Source organism: Mustela nigripes, chromosome 13 (assembly GCF_022355385.1).
Source record: "Mustela nigripes isolate SB6536 chromosome 13, MUSNIG.SB6536, whole genome shotgun sequence".
In the NCBI taxonomy this organism is placed as follows: Eukaryota; Metazoa; Chordata; class Mammalia; order Carnivora; family Mustelidae; genus Mustela; species Mustela nigripes.
This window is the reverse complement of record NC_081569.1, coordinates 8,762,975-8,778,292: the sequence shown is the minus strand read 5'-3', so window position 1 is coordinate 8,778,292 and position 15,318 is coordinate 8,762,975. Positions and strand designations below refer to the sequence as shown.

The window sequence follows — 15,318 nt, the reverse complement described above, 5'->3', positions numbered from 1 at the left end:
AAACCACAAGGTCAGCCGAGAGGCAGATTTGAAGCCCATCACCCCACTGAGAGGAGTGAAGCAGAAGGTAAAGACGTGGAGAAGAAGCTGGAGGAAAGCACCTGAGCCCGTGAGCAAGCAGCCCCTTCAGCTTTTCTTGGTCGTGGTTCCCTTGGCCTTGGACGGGAGGTGCTAGAAGAATCCAGGGTATGCAAGAGGTGTGGAAGAAGCCAACACAGGGTCACTGCAGATGAGGGCCTCATTCTGGCTATAAGAGGGGTGTGGAGTTCAAACCTGATGTTAGCATTCCTGGGTTGGGTCTGTCTGGTCCCTGCAGAAGCCTCACTGGACAGATCTGAGAAAACCGCTTAAACTGTGCAGTTGCCTGTCATTGGGAAAAGTTGGCCAACTATCCCCCCTTCCCCCGCTGAGCTATTTCATGGCTATCCCGAGGATTAGTGAGCTAGAAGTATCTTCAGTAAAGCACTCTCATCCTCTGTGTTAATGCAGAATGTTATTAGCATATTTGTAGTAATATGTGCTCTGTGTGTGTGTGTGTGTGTGTGTTATCTGTCACTTAGCCTGAAGGACGAGCATTCTCATTGTAAGTCTGTGATAAGGAGTGGGAAAAGATAATAATCAAGAACGTCCCTTGCCTTCAAAAGGAGCATACAGGTATACATGAACATTTTCCTCCATCGAGAAGGCCTGTCTGACACCACTTGGCTAACTGCTTCAGGAGAGTGTCTCCACCCTGTACCCCGTATGGTTGTCTGGCCTAAAGAGAGGGTTTTTTTTATTGTTTTCCCAGATTGCAAAAGATGCACAACTAGTATTATTTGTGTTTCACACTCAGAGATCTCAAAAAGTTAATCCAAATGTTCGTCACAGGCGATGCCGTAACAAGCTATGTTTATTATAAAACGTGCTTTTCGCCTCTGGGGACGTAGAGCCGGCGAGATTCGTGATCGCCTTCAACAGCTGCTTTTATTGTCTTGCCTGAGAAGCGCCATGTGTAGAAAGTCGACTGGGGAAGGGGACTCCTCTGGGTGTGTATGTTTTGCCTTTTCTGTTGGGGGAAGGATCCGGGGGTCCCGGACCCTGTTCTTTGCCCTTGTTGGAATATCTAGACACTGATGTGATTCTCAGTGGCAGTTAATATACAGCTTTAGAGCTTGAAAGGGGTTTGGGAAATCATCTGATTCACCCTTAACATTTGCAGATGCAAACAGTGAGGCCTAGACACCTTGCACTTAGCCAGTGGCCAAGCAGGGCATGGAACCCCAGCCTTTGATGGCTAGTCCTGTCCCTTTCTGCTGTTCTGTAGAAAAAGTGTAGAAGAAATTCAGCAAAATTCTGTTCTGGGATCAAGGTCAGTGACCTTGCCTCCTCTGATGGATTTAGCTACTGTAACAGTAGTCTGCCTTTATAGGTACATGTAGTATCAAGTTATGTGATTGTATAATGTCTGATGGTTCATTCAAGTCATCAACCCATGGTTTTTATCTGAAACACTGAGTGCCTCAAATGTGGTTCAGCAGGATCATGTTGTTCCTCAAACACAGTGCAGTTTTTACCCCCAGAAGCTCTGACAGGTTCTTGTGAGGGTCCTGCTGTTTCAAAGTCTAGAACTTAAGGTAAGAAGCCACATGCAGTCGGGCTCTGGCTGAAAAAGTTTCAGATTTGAATCAACTTGCAGGCGCCTACCTTGCATGAACCCATGAGACCATCTCATGGTACAAATGGGACCCTGTTTGGTTCTCTCTCTGTTTTTATCTTATTTTCTTTTTCCTTCCCTTCCCCTATGCTCATCTATTTTGTTTCTTAAATTCCACATTTGAATGAAATCATATGGTATTTGTCCTTCTCTGACTGACTTATCTCACTAAGCATAATATCCATAATACATCATCGCAAGTGGCAAGATTGCATTCTTTTTGATGGCCGAGTAATATTCCATTGTATAGACTTAACTGTAGGAAACACACTGAGAGGGGATGGAGGAGACGTGGGTCAGGGGATGGGGTAACTGGGTGATGGGCATTAAGGAGGGGCCTTGAGAGAATGAGCCCTGGGCGCTCTTACATTTACATTTACATCAACTGAGGAATCACTAAACTCTACCCCTGAAACTAATAGTAGGCTCTATGTGAACTAAATTGAATTTAAATAACAAATTTTTAAAAAAGAAAATGGGACCGTGTTAGGGGAACAGCACTATCCAGATGAACCACGTCCATGGCTCTCAGTGTTATGGATGAAACCATGGGGTGATGACTTGACCCCACCATCAGAGGTTGTACCACACGCACAGCTCAGTGGCTGCGTGAACCTACAGCAGTGGGCTCCAGTTGGAGGAGCTAGTGTCCATCATGCCTTATGCCTCTGGGATCCACTTACCTCTTGTGCTCTTGTCAGACCACAGGATCTGGAATTTACAATCAACAAATAGCTTGGGAACCAGTAGAGTCGGGGGGGGGTGATTTTGTCTTGAGCGGGGACAAGAACACAGGAAAAGAGGAGACCCCTCCCCTCCCAGCTCCTTGGTCTCCATGAGAGGAAGAGAGACCTTGTCAGAATCGAAGCTCACTGACTTGTTCCTTAGCCCGTTGACTGGAACCTCTTCCCGTTGAGCAAGTTTGACTAGAGTTAATGAAGAAGAGACAAAGGATAAAGGATATGTTTTCATTTCTCTTAAATGAGCAGAGCAGAGTAAGAAAGACATTTGTTACTTGAAGGTGAAAAATGATATATGATCAGTTTGGGGTTTTACATTTCCGATAACGCCCGGTCTTTGTTCTCTCCAGGTTTAAGACTGTAATGGACTCTAAGTCTTCTCTTCAAAATCTCTTCCTCCCGTCCTGCACACAAGGAGTACGTTCCACAGTGCACAGTACCCATTTTTATTTTTGGACATGTCCTAAGGAGAGACAGTTTTCCTTCCAGCAGATCAGTGATAATTAAATGTGAATGATACCCCAAGGGCAGAATTAACTGCATGTTACTTGGGGTTGATGCTGAGGGGATGGAGAATACATTTCTATGTGGAGTTTACAATTTGTAAATCTCCTCTAATATGGATTATGTTTAATAATCACAGGCATTTTTGAAGTGGAGGACATGTGTATCGGATGTTTTTCAACATGAATGCAATTTTGCAACTTAAAAAATTTTTATTATTCTCTTATAATATGAGAATTAGCATTTGGTCCTTTCCAACTGATGTCTTCCAGATGCTTGCCAGGAACTCTGTGAGATAATTCTCCAAATTATAGTATTAAAATAAAGCAAAAATAAAGAAATATAATATTATTATAGTTAGGAAGCAAGCAAGTGGAATTCTATTTTAACCATCCATATCAAGCTGTCAGTAATTGCAACGATGGTTCAAGTGTTAGCAATTCTCATTAAAGTATTTGGATTATATTGTGGATTGTTCCAAGGTAGCCAGTAGTGTTGGTTGAAAATGGGGCCCCAAGAGAGTTTCTGATGGGCGTTTTAGAGGGCAGGAAGGTAGGATCTCACTGGGCACTTAAAGCAGTACAAGTTGGCAGGAGTTAAGAAAAGTGATCATAAGTAGGGTCCATATGTTGGCAGAGCTTAAGGCTTTGAAAGTTGGAGCAGGATTTTTCATTGGACATATATATACGTATGGTGGCAGGCGTTCCCACTATTATCTTTAGAGACGAAATGGAGTATAGTGTAGGGAAAGAGAGAATGGGAGAAGGAAAGAAAATCTTTTAGAAGGGCTCAGCATATAAAAGCAATTACCACACGGGTTGTTATGAAGGGTAAATGACTTGCTACGTGGAAAGCGTTGGCCAAGCATGTGCGTGTACTGAGTGATATTAGATGGTAGGCATCAGAGCATTTATTCTCTTTTTTATAATGATGTGTAATCATTTTCTCCATCAGGCTGATGGGGAGATACCCATTCTGTAACTCACAATAAAATTAAAATTCTGTAAAAAACAAAAAACAAAAAACAAATATAGGACCACAAGGAAATAAATACAAAGGCTACTGATGGCTGTCTTAGGGATGTTGATTAAAATAATTTTTAAACTCTCTTTTCTAAGTCATCAGTGATATGACTTCATTTATTTTTAATGGAAAAAGGACATTAACATCATCTTTTCTTTCCAGTTGGCAAATCTGTGACCAGACACTTCTTAAATTAAGTCTGTTTAACGTAGAGAGAGAGGTACTGGCCGACGGGTGGTCCGAGAAAGCCCGTTAGAGCCCCGGGCGGCACGCTCTATGGCTTCTGTTTAGCTTACCTGGGTCATTTGTTCTTACCTTGCGATGAGACACCTTCCAGTCTCCAACAAGTACATTTAAGTGACAACTGAGGACTAGTCTGTATACAGATAAAATTGCCTGTCTCCTTAGGAGTGAGCTTTCTTCTGCATTAAGGGGACAGAGAACAGAGTAGTTTAAGGGCTACCAGTGAAAAATGAGTGATTTTTGAGTGCAGGTGCTTCTCATTTTATCAGTAGCCATTGGTGGGGGTAACCTGCTGTGGTCAAGTGAAACCTTTTCTGGACGTTTTAAGAGAGCAGCTGTTAGGGGAGAAGGGGGCAGAAGGCTCCTGTGGAGAGGAGCCCAGGAGGCTGCAGCCTACCTTGTCATCCTGGCATCTCTCATGGAGAGGTAGGATTTGCTCCTAAGAAGATAGTCTCTCTGGGGCTCCCATCATTGCCGTGAACTCATTCCCATTTTTGTAAAGAAACCTGCCCCTGTGGCTCCCACAGAGCCACGATTGTATCTGGTTGTTGACATGGGCTTTGAGAAGCCCTGCTCCTCTCCTCACTGATCCCAGCAAAGCCCAGTTACACATGGCCTTGCTGGACTCGAGTGGAGCGTTCGCCTCCAAACCGTTTTCCGGAGAACGATGCAGAGCCATTTCTGTAAAAGGAAACCCCACAGAAGTTGCTGGCTGGTTTGCCTCTGGACGTCTTTGGTATGACTGGAGTCAGGATAACGCCCTAAGGATGGAGGTGTCCCATATTCCGTGGCAGGTGGAATGGGGCAGAGATTCCCTTGAGGCGTGTGGGGAGATGGTTGCGCGAACAAGTACAGTGAACAGAAAATGAACTTCGGCTGAAAGATGATCGGCAGCTGTTGAGTTGTGATAGTGTTAATCATAAAAAATAATCATTGAAAATTTCACAGAGAATTCACGGGAGAAGAAAAGTGTAACCATGCTTGCTCCCAGATTTGCTGCTAGGTGGCATGCAACAGTGATGTTGTTCTTGTTTATTTGAGTAGAGTGGGTGCATGATGTTACGGTGTTAGTTTCAGGTGTATGACAAGTGATCGGACATCTCTGTCTGTCCTGCAGCTATGAAGGGCAGTGTTCACAATGATGGTTTCTCTCTCTCTCTCTCTGTCTCTCTTTTTTTTTTTAACTTTTTTCTCTCATACTCAGTTGTGTTTGGTGACTTCTGTCGTAGACACACTGCTTCCAAACCTGCTTCCTATATATGATTTATAAAATTTGGATGTGTTGTTATTATTTTTTAGATTTAACATCAGACACCAAAGACCTGTGGCCTGTGTCTAACTTTGTGACATCACCAGTGCTTCTGTTGAGAAGCCCTCCCCTCCCCACCTTCCATCCCGTAAGGACCCTTGTAGCCATAATGAAATGATAAATGAATTAACTTTGATGGCAAAAAAAAAAAAAAAAGCCTCATAGAAACAGTTCAGCAAAGACTGCATTTTCCAAAGCACATTCTGTAGCATTCCAGTATCCTGAGATCTTTAAAGAAAGAGAGTTTAGTGGTCGTATAAATTCATAAAACACTGTGGGCTAGTTTTTCTTCTAGGTTCATAGCGCCTCTTGGCGAATTGAAGAATCTGAAAAGTTCTGGGCCCATGAAAATGTTTTCATTTTCTTTAACTCACCATGTTCCCAGTCCTTTGGCTGTGAATTTCCCACGTCTCCACCTCCCTGTCCACACCCCAGCCCTTGTAACATCCTGCAGAATATATTTGGGGAAGATTCTGCAGAAAAGAATATTGCTTTCCCGGTTTGGGAATCTGGAATCTTGAGAGTAATCCGGAAGCAGGTGCCATGAAGTCTGGATTTCAGTAATAACCCATACTGGGAGCAGCTTTCACGTAGAAACTTACAAAAGAGATTAAAATAATTCGTTTATGATCTCAGAGAGTTTCATCCAAATTCATGACTGTCTTTATTCTCTTCACTAATTTTCTGGAATTCCCTTTTACTGGGATGGATGAGACATGGCTGACAGCCTGAAAGGGACATTTCCTTTCTTGTCCTGGACCATCTCTCCCAGGAGACCAGATGGCCCACTCCTTCTACCGGGACTTTAATTACACCGATTTAATTGATTTTTCCTTTTCATACACGAATTTCTTCCATGAGCTGCTTTCAGGAGGACATTTTTCTATTCTCTAATGTTTTGATGTTTGCTCTATTTCAAACCATTTTTTACATATGCCTAATTTCATTTAATTATTGTCAGGTAATGTGGTTTGTACAGCTTCTACTTTTGGGGGGGGAAATTTAGGGAATTTTTAAAAAGCCCTGTATATGGTTAGTTTTTATTACAGTTCCATGGATGTTTGAGGGAAAAAATGTTCCGTGCAGAGACAAAGCTTGACATTTATCTATAAAAACAATATTGTTCAAACACCCATATCATTACTTTCGTGCAGCTGATTTATTCAACACTTCCTTAAAGAGTCTCCTATTCCTCGTACCATTTTCCCCCTTCTGCTGTTTTTGCGATATATATTTCAATCTATGTTATTTGATTCTGAAGATTTATGAGTTTTATATGTTCATCGTGAATCGTGCCCTTTATCAAAATAAGATTTTTAAATCCCATTTAAGGTACTTGGTCTTAAACATGACTTTGTCATATATTACGATTGCCAGGCCTGCTTTAATTTATATTTGCTTATCCTTTAAGTTTCAATACTTCTTTCCTGAAATTTTTTAGTGGAGGCAAACAAAATAGATCATTTAGGAGTGCTTTTCATATGCATTATGTATTTTTCCTTTCTCTCAGAGTACTTCTTATATACAGTAGATGGTGTGATTTAAAAAAAAATCAATCTGAAAGTTTCTGTCATTTAATAAGGCTGTTTAATCTATTTATAGTTATAACAATTTTCGGTGTTCTTTCATTATGATTTTATACTATTTTCCATGCATCTTTGCTCTTCTTTCTGTCTCCCTCCTCCTTCCTGCTTTTCTTCTTCCGTTTTCCCTCCTTCTCTCTCTCTCTTTCATGAAACACGGGCTGACCATATTTTCTTTCACTGTTTCCCCTTAGTGCTTCTAATTCTACTAGTGTTTCCCTTTTTGTTCTTAAAAAACATATGTGAGCCTATATTTCTCTATCAATAATAACAGCTAACACTGAGTGTTTCCTGTATGATAGGCACTTTTCACACATTAAATTAGAGCAACCACTGAGTGAGGTGGGTATTTTTATATCCCTTTGAAAGATAAGAAAACTGAGTCACAAAGAGGCTAAGAATAGAATTTACATACCTTTTCCAGCTTCCACAGCTCAAATTTGAATCAAGGCAGTTTGATGCAAGAGCCTACCCTCTTAGTCATCTTGCTATATTGCCTGTTTTCAAGGATGATACACTGCCACTGTGTCTGTATAAGTTAAGAAAGTTCATATTTTGCTTGAATTTACTCTTCCCTCACATATCACTTTTTTAAAACTTTTTTAAGATTTTATTTATTTATTTGACAGAGAGAGATCACAAGTAGGCAGAGAGGCAGGCAGAGAGAGAGAGAGGAGGAAGCAGACTCCCTGCTGAGCAGAGAGTCCGACGTGGGACTCCATCCCAGGACCCTGAGATCATGACTTGAGCCGAAGGCAGCGGCTTAACCCACTGAGCCACCCAGGTGCCCCGCATATCACTTTTTAAAGAAAGATTTATTTGAAAGAGAGAGATCGAGCAAGTGAGCGTACCGTGGGGAAGGTTGGAGGGAAAGGGAGAGAGAAACTTAAGACTCTGCACTGACCGTGGAGCCCAATACAAACATAACTGAGCCCATGACTGTGAGATTCCAGTCAGAACAGAAACCAAGAGTTGGGTACTTAACAGACTATACCCAGGTGCCCCTGCACATTGCTCTTAAATTATTTTAAATTTAAGTTCAATTTAATTAACATACAGTATATAATTAGTTTCAGTGACTCGTCAGTTGGATGTAACACCTTGGGCTCATTATGTCAAGTGCTCTTTTATTTAATGCCCATCATGCAGTTACCTCATCTCCCCACCCGCTTCCCCTCCAGCAACATTTAGTTTGTTTCCTAGAGCTAAGACTTTGTTATGGGGCATCTGGGTGGCTCTGTGGGTTAAAGCCTCTGCCTTCAGCTTGGGTTGTGAACCTGGGGTACTGGGATCGAGCCCCACATCAGGCTCTCTGCTCAGCAAGGAGCCTGCTTCCCTTCCTCTCTCTCTGCCTGCCTCTCTGCCTACTTGTGATCTCTGGTCTGTCAAATAAATAAAATCTTAAAAAAAAAAAAAAAAAGAGTTTGTTATGGTTTGTCTCCCTCTCTGTTTTCGTCTTATTTTATTTTTCCTTCCCTTCCTCTGCATTCATCTGTTTTATTTCTTAAATGCCACATATGAGTCAAATCATATGGTATTTGTCTTTCTCTGACTGACTGACTTTGTTTAGCATAATACCCTCTAGTTCCATCCACGTCATTGCACATGGCAAGATTTCATTCTTTTTGATGGCTGCGTCACACACCACGTTTTCTTTATCCCTTCATCTATCGATGGACATTTGGGCTCTGTTCCTGTTTTGGCTCTGGTGGATGTTGCTGCTATAAACATTAGGGAGCAGCTGCCCCTTCAAATGACTACATTTGTATCCTTTGGATATACACCTAGTAGTGTAATTGCTGCATTATAGTGTAGCTGTTTTTACCTTTTTTGAGGGGCCTCCATACTGTTTTGCAGAGTGGCTATACCAGTTTGCATTCCCACCAAGGGTGTAAGAAAGTTCCCCTTTCTCCACATTCTCACCAACATCTGTTTTTTCCTTAGTTGTTAATTTTAACCGTTCTGACAGGTGACTGCACATCTCTTTTGAATTTCATTTTAAAGCTGGATGATGATACTAAGATTTGATAATCTTTATTTTCTCCCTACCCAATTATTTTTTATAGTGGCATTATTATATTTCAATATATTTAAATTTGTACTATACTTATATTTGCATTGTGTACTTGTATTATTAGATTATATTTTGTGTATTTGTATTTTATGTTTGTATTATGTAGTAACCCTGCTTTCAGTAGTCATGTAAACTCACACCTTGTTTAACTGGGCTGTCCTATTATATTGTATTTTAGCTTGATTTGGGGGCAGACGAAGTATGTCTTCAAGTTACTATTTTCAGTAAAGATAAGGTGATATGCTCTTGTCCATCTGAGCATGTACGCCACATGTGGTCATGCACGAACACTTGGCTGGTTATAGGTTTACCAGATAACAGTCCTTTCTACTTTCAAACACAACGTAGTGCTCTTTTTCCTTTGGCATCTGGTGTTGCAGAAGGAAGTATAACCCAAGTATGATTTTTGTGTGTGTACATATATGTACCTGTGTAGGTTTACCTACACATGAAACACACATACCTACTTTTGAAAAATAATCTTAATTGTAGGGTGCATCCTCCCATTCTGCCCGATAAGGAGTAGGGGTGTTGATTTTAGGTAGATCGGCAAATACACAAGATGAGGCTCTAGAAATGTGTGGTCGTGAGAGATGAAGCTGACCCTTGGCCGCAGGGTTTCTGCAACTTTCATACCTAGTTAGCTTCATAGGCCTTTTGGTCATGTGTGTTTGTGTACATGTACTTAGTCACCTTGTCTTCTCAGGGGTGTGAGACTATCTCCCAGTCTCCAGCCAGTGCATCTCAGCAATATTTGGTGCTTACTACCCAATGAACAATTGCAAGAATGGAATGCAGAGGCTTGGCTGGATACATGGGCCTCAGCTGAATTCTCCTCTTGAATCTGGGATAGACCTGCTCCTTCCAATTCCATTACTTAGTATCGTGTCAAATGCTCGTCCCAGAAATATCACCAGAGCAAATATCACCAGACAGACGTGAGTTTATCGTTTACCATGGTGTGTTGGGCTGAATAACGCCCCTCCCCGCCAAAGACATTCACATCTTCATTTCTGGAACTTGTGAAGATGTTACTTTATCTGGTACAAGAGATTTTGCAGATGTGATGGAGATGGGGAGATTGTCTTCAATTATCAGGTTGGGTCCAGTGTCATCACAAGGGTCCTTAGACATGAAAGAATGAGGCAGAAGAGTCAGGGTCAGAGGAGGAGATGTGAGCATGGAAGCAGAGTTGGGAACAATGGGATTGCTGGGGTTGGAGACAGAAGAAGGCACCATGAGGTAAGGCACCTATGTGACCTCTAGATGCTGGTAAAGGCAAGGGAATGAATTACCCTCTAGAGCCTCCAGAGAGAGTGTAGTTCTCCCAACACCATGACTTTTGCCAAGTAAGGCCTATTTTGGACTTTGGACCTCCAGGACCATTAGATAATTAATTTGTGTTACCTCTGCCCACTAAATTTATGGTAATTTGTTATAGTAGCAAGAGGAAACCAACATACTTGCAAGGAAGAACGTAACAGAGTCTTGGCAGCACCTCAAAAGGGGAAGGGAGAAGGGAGGCTGTTTATTATGTCTTTAAAGTCTTGTTTAAGAGAAGGTTTTTTTTTTTTTTTTTAATGTGGGGGCTTGATTATTAGCATTGGGTAAAGATCATTATGCAGTGGTTTAAGATTGGGGGACAAGAATCTTGAGGAGAGGGGCTTTAAGGGTCTTGGATCAATGAGTCAGTTGTTGTTTTCTGAGGAAGAGTTGATGAGATGTTCATGGAATGAACAATAAATTTATCTGTGATTTATTTTTTCTCAGGCAAGAGTTTCCTAGACCAGTAGTTGTGTTGAGACAGGGAATAATAGTGTCAGAAGGCTATGTGGGGGTAGATGATTTGGGATCTCACTTGCAAAGAGTATATGACTCAGCATCGGATCTTCAGATATCCCCGAGGCTTCTAGAAAGGTTATACAGAGGCATCTGGTAATCGCCTTCCTTGGGACTTTTTCTTTCTCCTTGCAACTCAGGTATTTTAAAATAGAGTACAAGTAAGTCTTAGTTTACGTTCACCCAAATGCTAGGATTTTTCCTTAGTTTAGAAAATTATTTTTCTTGTTCATTTGTGAATTGATTTTTTTGTTGCAGCTGTAACAAATTATCAAAACTTAGTTGCTCAAACAATAAGCATTTGTTTTGTTTTATAGCTCTTTAGAAGTTCAACATGGGACTCACTGGGGCAAAGTCAAGGTTTTGGGGCCACGTTCCTTCTGGAGGCTATTGGAGAAGAATTCATTTCCTTGCCCTTTCCAGCTTTTAGAGGACACCATGTTCCCTGGCTTTTGGCTTGTTTCCCCCATCTTCCAAGCCAGCAGTGGTGGCCTAGTCCTTCTCATGCTGCCATCTCTGGTTCTCTGCAGATAGGACAAGTTCCCTGCTTTTCAGCACTTGTAATTAGATTGGTCCCCGCTGAATAATGTGGTCTAACCTCCCCATTTCAAGTAGACCTTTATCCTAAATATATATGCAAAGTCCCTTTTGCCATGGAGGGTAAACTACAGGTTCAGAAGATTAGGGTGTGGATCTTTGGGGGAGCTGTTAGTTTGCCTCCCACTTCCAAAGTAAGTCCTTTTTACGCAAGCACATCGTTTATTTTTTGAGGGCACTCCTTCCCTTTTCACAACACATTTTACAAATATTTTATATATATTTTCATAGGATTCATGTTTGTTTCATTTACCTAACAGGCTTGTCATTTGTCAAAACAACAAGGTGGACAGTTTCCCCTTGGCTCTCATAATTTCTCGATTATGGTGAAAACGTCAGCTCTTCAGCTGAAAGGATACGTTTTGTGTAGTGGCGTTCTTGGGCAGGAGGGGGCAGCTTCTCCCTCCGCTTACTGAGGTTACTATGTCGCTGTGCTCAGAGTGTGCAACGTGGGTGGGAGGAAATCTCTTCACCTCTTCCTGATCAGTCCCACTGTTTGAACAAGTGAAAATATAGGCAGAGGTCTTAAAGACTGTTGAGCTCTTAGTTTCAATGGCTAGCCCATTTCTGTAACTTTCTGTGTTTTAAATGAGTGTGTAAATGGGAAGGTAGAGGAAGGAAATGAATTACTACCAACTCATTGTTCTCAGCCAGCATCCCACGTGGATCGATGGTTCGTACTGTCCTTGGATGTGCTCACAACACTCTTTATATCTCTTGGTTCTAAAGTACCCCACACTTCTGAAGTTCTCTGTCTCTTGTTCGCAAACGTCTTGTCTTCGTGGCCACATTCTCTCCATATCGGGAAGCATGCTGTAGGCCTTGCCCTCTTGCTTTGAGTGCGACTCGAAAACAGATATTCTATTGCGCAGACAGGTGTGAAAACTATGTTTCCTGTTCAGCCTCCCTGAACTTCTAGCCAGTGGGAACGGCCCCCTTGTTAATCATTTAGTGCCTAATATTGGGCACACCAGATGAGCAAAAGGATGTCTAACTTAAGGGAGATAGATGATTATAAACTCTGTTGCTGTTTTCTGTCATTAGTGGTCAAAAATATTTCATGAACCATAATCGCTTCTGTTTCATCTCTGTTCCAGACTCACCTTGACACCCTGGAAAGAAGTGTGAACCCCAGGCAAGTCTACTTCCGCCAGGACGTTCTCTGCCAGACGCTGGGAGGGAATTCATGTCCACTGGTGACCATCACGGCCACGCCTGAGTCCAATAGCGCTGACCACCTGGAGCAGTTCCGTGAGTAAAAGATGACAACCCTCTTTGGAGATGTGGTGGTTATGGGGTGTCCTCACAGCCTTGGAATCTCCCTGTCCTGTTGGGATCAGAGGCTTCATAAAGGGTTGGGGACGGCATTTGTCTTATAGAAATGCACTCGCCACTCTTGGGACAGCAGGAAGGCTAGATATTAACGTTGCCCTATTGTTAAAGGGAGAAAAAAATTGATTGCAAACTGTCAGGAGAGACCCTGGCATCACATTTTCCAGCCAGGCCCTCTTCTGCCCATAACTCAGTGCTATTATAACACTCCCAAGGCCAGACAAGGGCTGGCAGGGAAGGAAGTTGAGTTTTGGAGCCCTGGCTGAAGAAGCCCCATCGTGGCTTGAACTGTCCAACCAAACCAGCGCACGCGCGCGCGCACACACACACACACACACACACGCGCGCGCGCACCTGAAATGTTCCAGCCCTGTGTGCCAGTGTGACCTCCCTGTAACCAATTCACTTTAAAAGGTGGCCTCTGGCATATCTTAGACCTTAGGTAGGCAAGAAAAACCCATCAGAATAAGGACTGCCTTGCAATACAGAAACATTTGCGCGACGGAAGAAAAGACGGGGGAGTAAAAACTCCAGTTGGTTTATCCCCAGAAGATGCAGCCTTCCCTGCTGACGTGCTAACGGCCTTCAGGTGACTGTTGGGTGGATCCGGAATGTAATTTCTCGAATCCCGTCAGCATCTGACCATCGCGGCTTAGCAGCCTGGGTAATCAACAACTGATGGTCCCACCTGAATTAATGCGGCCCAAAAATGCTATAATGAGTAGTCAGGGATGTTCCAAAAATTCTCTTACCTGTTTTACGAATTTAAGAGCAATTTCTGTAACAGCCGCGGAGCCCTCTGCTCGCACACGAGTAGATTTGGACGTGAGCGACAGCAGTCCTTCTGGCGCAGCCTTCACTGGACAGTGTTGGTGTGAGACGGCGGGTCTGGGGAGCCTGTGTTCCGCAGTGTCAGTTTCCGAGCGGGACCCGGGAGATAACCCAGCGTGGGGTCAGCATGGAGCTGCCTCTGCTTTGGCATTTTTGGGTACGCTGACCCTGGTGCACGTGCTGGTGTCAGAACTAGAGAGAGCCTTTCCCATGTTAAGGAGAAGACTTGCCATGTGGTAAAGATCCCTAAATAACTTGGCACTCTGACATAGTTCCGTTAGTGAAAGAAAAGACATCTCGGCACACCCTTCTAGGAGTCAGAGAAAGCTGGTTTCTGTCTGCTGCGTAAGATTAGTAATCCTAAGTGCATTTTCCTCTGTGTCTCTACAGTTTCCACTCTTAAACGTGTGCCGAGGGGCATTGGGATGGCTCAGCTGGTTGAGCAGCTGCCTCTTGGTTTTGGCTCAGGTCGTGGTCTCAGGGTCCTGGGATCCAGTCCTGCTTTGGGCTCTGCTCAGCAGGGGGTCCGAGTGGGGGACTCACTCTCTCCCTCTTCCCTACCCCCTGCTTCTCTCTCTCTCAAATGGGTAGATAAATCTTTTTTTAAAAAAGTGCTGGTAGGTCCAGCTGTTGTTCATCTTCAGAGGTATCGGGGGCACCTGGGTGGCTCAGTGGTGAAGCATCTGCCTTCGGCTCAGGTCATGATCTCGGGGTCTTGGGATTGAGTCCTGTGCCTGGCTTCCCGCTCAGCAGGGAGTCTGCTTCTCCCTCTTCCTATTTGTGTTCTCTTTCTCTTTCTCTCTCAAATAAATAAATAAAATCTTTTATAAAAAAAGGGAATATCCCGCATAGGAGTGGGGAGGGCCCAGATGATGGTGCCACGAATGCTGTTCATTTTCCTTGGGGCACAATAGACTTGCAAGTAAGTGCTGGTCATCAAGCTGAAACTAGGGCTCTGCCCCACAAGAGAGGATGGGTGAGAGCCCTTCTTCATAGGTGTGCCAAATGCACAATGGCCCAGGTCCCATGCGTAGAAGGAGGGCCGGGCACCTTGCTTCAGTTCTTAAAAAGGTTTTCCACAGGGGCCCTGCGTTTTCATGTTGCAGTGGGTCCTGCAAATTGTGTAGCCAATCCTGGGACGAAGTTGAGGTCACACAGCTAAAGTGTGACAAAGCCTGGTACCCTGCCTGTGCTACCATCCTTATCCTTTACTGCCAAGTCATGGAAGGTGAGTGGCAGCCTGCCTTGCTAGTACACTGAAAGTCCTCTTTGTATGCACTGTAGAGCGGCTTGGTATCTTTTGTAATGATGGTCGAAGTCATCCGTTTTACAGATGAGGTAAGTGGGGGCTCAGGGAGGTTCGATGGTGGTGCCCCGTTAGTTTCCCATTTTGTTATTCTGATTCCAGAGTCCATACCCACAACGGATGTCCTAACACAGGCATTTGATGAGGTGCTCCAGTTCCACTCTGAACCAGAACTTTCCCTCCTGCCAGTTTCATGTCCTCACATGAGATGCTAGTGTAGCTGTTAAAGTAACTCACACGA

At 43.3% G+C, this 15,318-nt stretch overlaps 1 protein-coding gene across 1 annotated transcript in view; it reads left to right on the top strand.

The window, feature by feature from the left end:
- AGBL1 (AGBL carboxypeptidase 1) overlaps positions 1 to 15,318 on the top strand; it is a 661,016-nt gene that overhangs the window by 107,406 nt on the left and 538,292 nt on the right. The window contains exon 15 of the mRNA XM_059418473.1: positions 12,706 to 12,859. Within this exon, the coding sequence (XP_059274456.1) occupies positions 12,706 to 12,859 (154 nt within the window). The remainder of the gene's footprint in view (positions 1 to 12,705; positions 12,860 to 15,318) is intronic.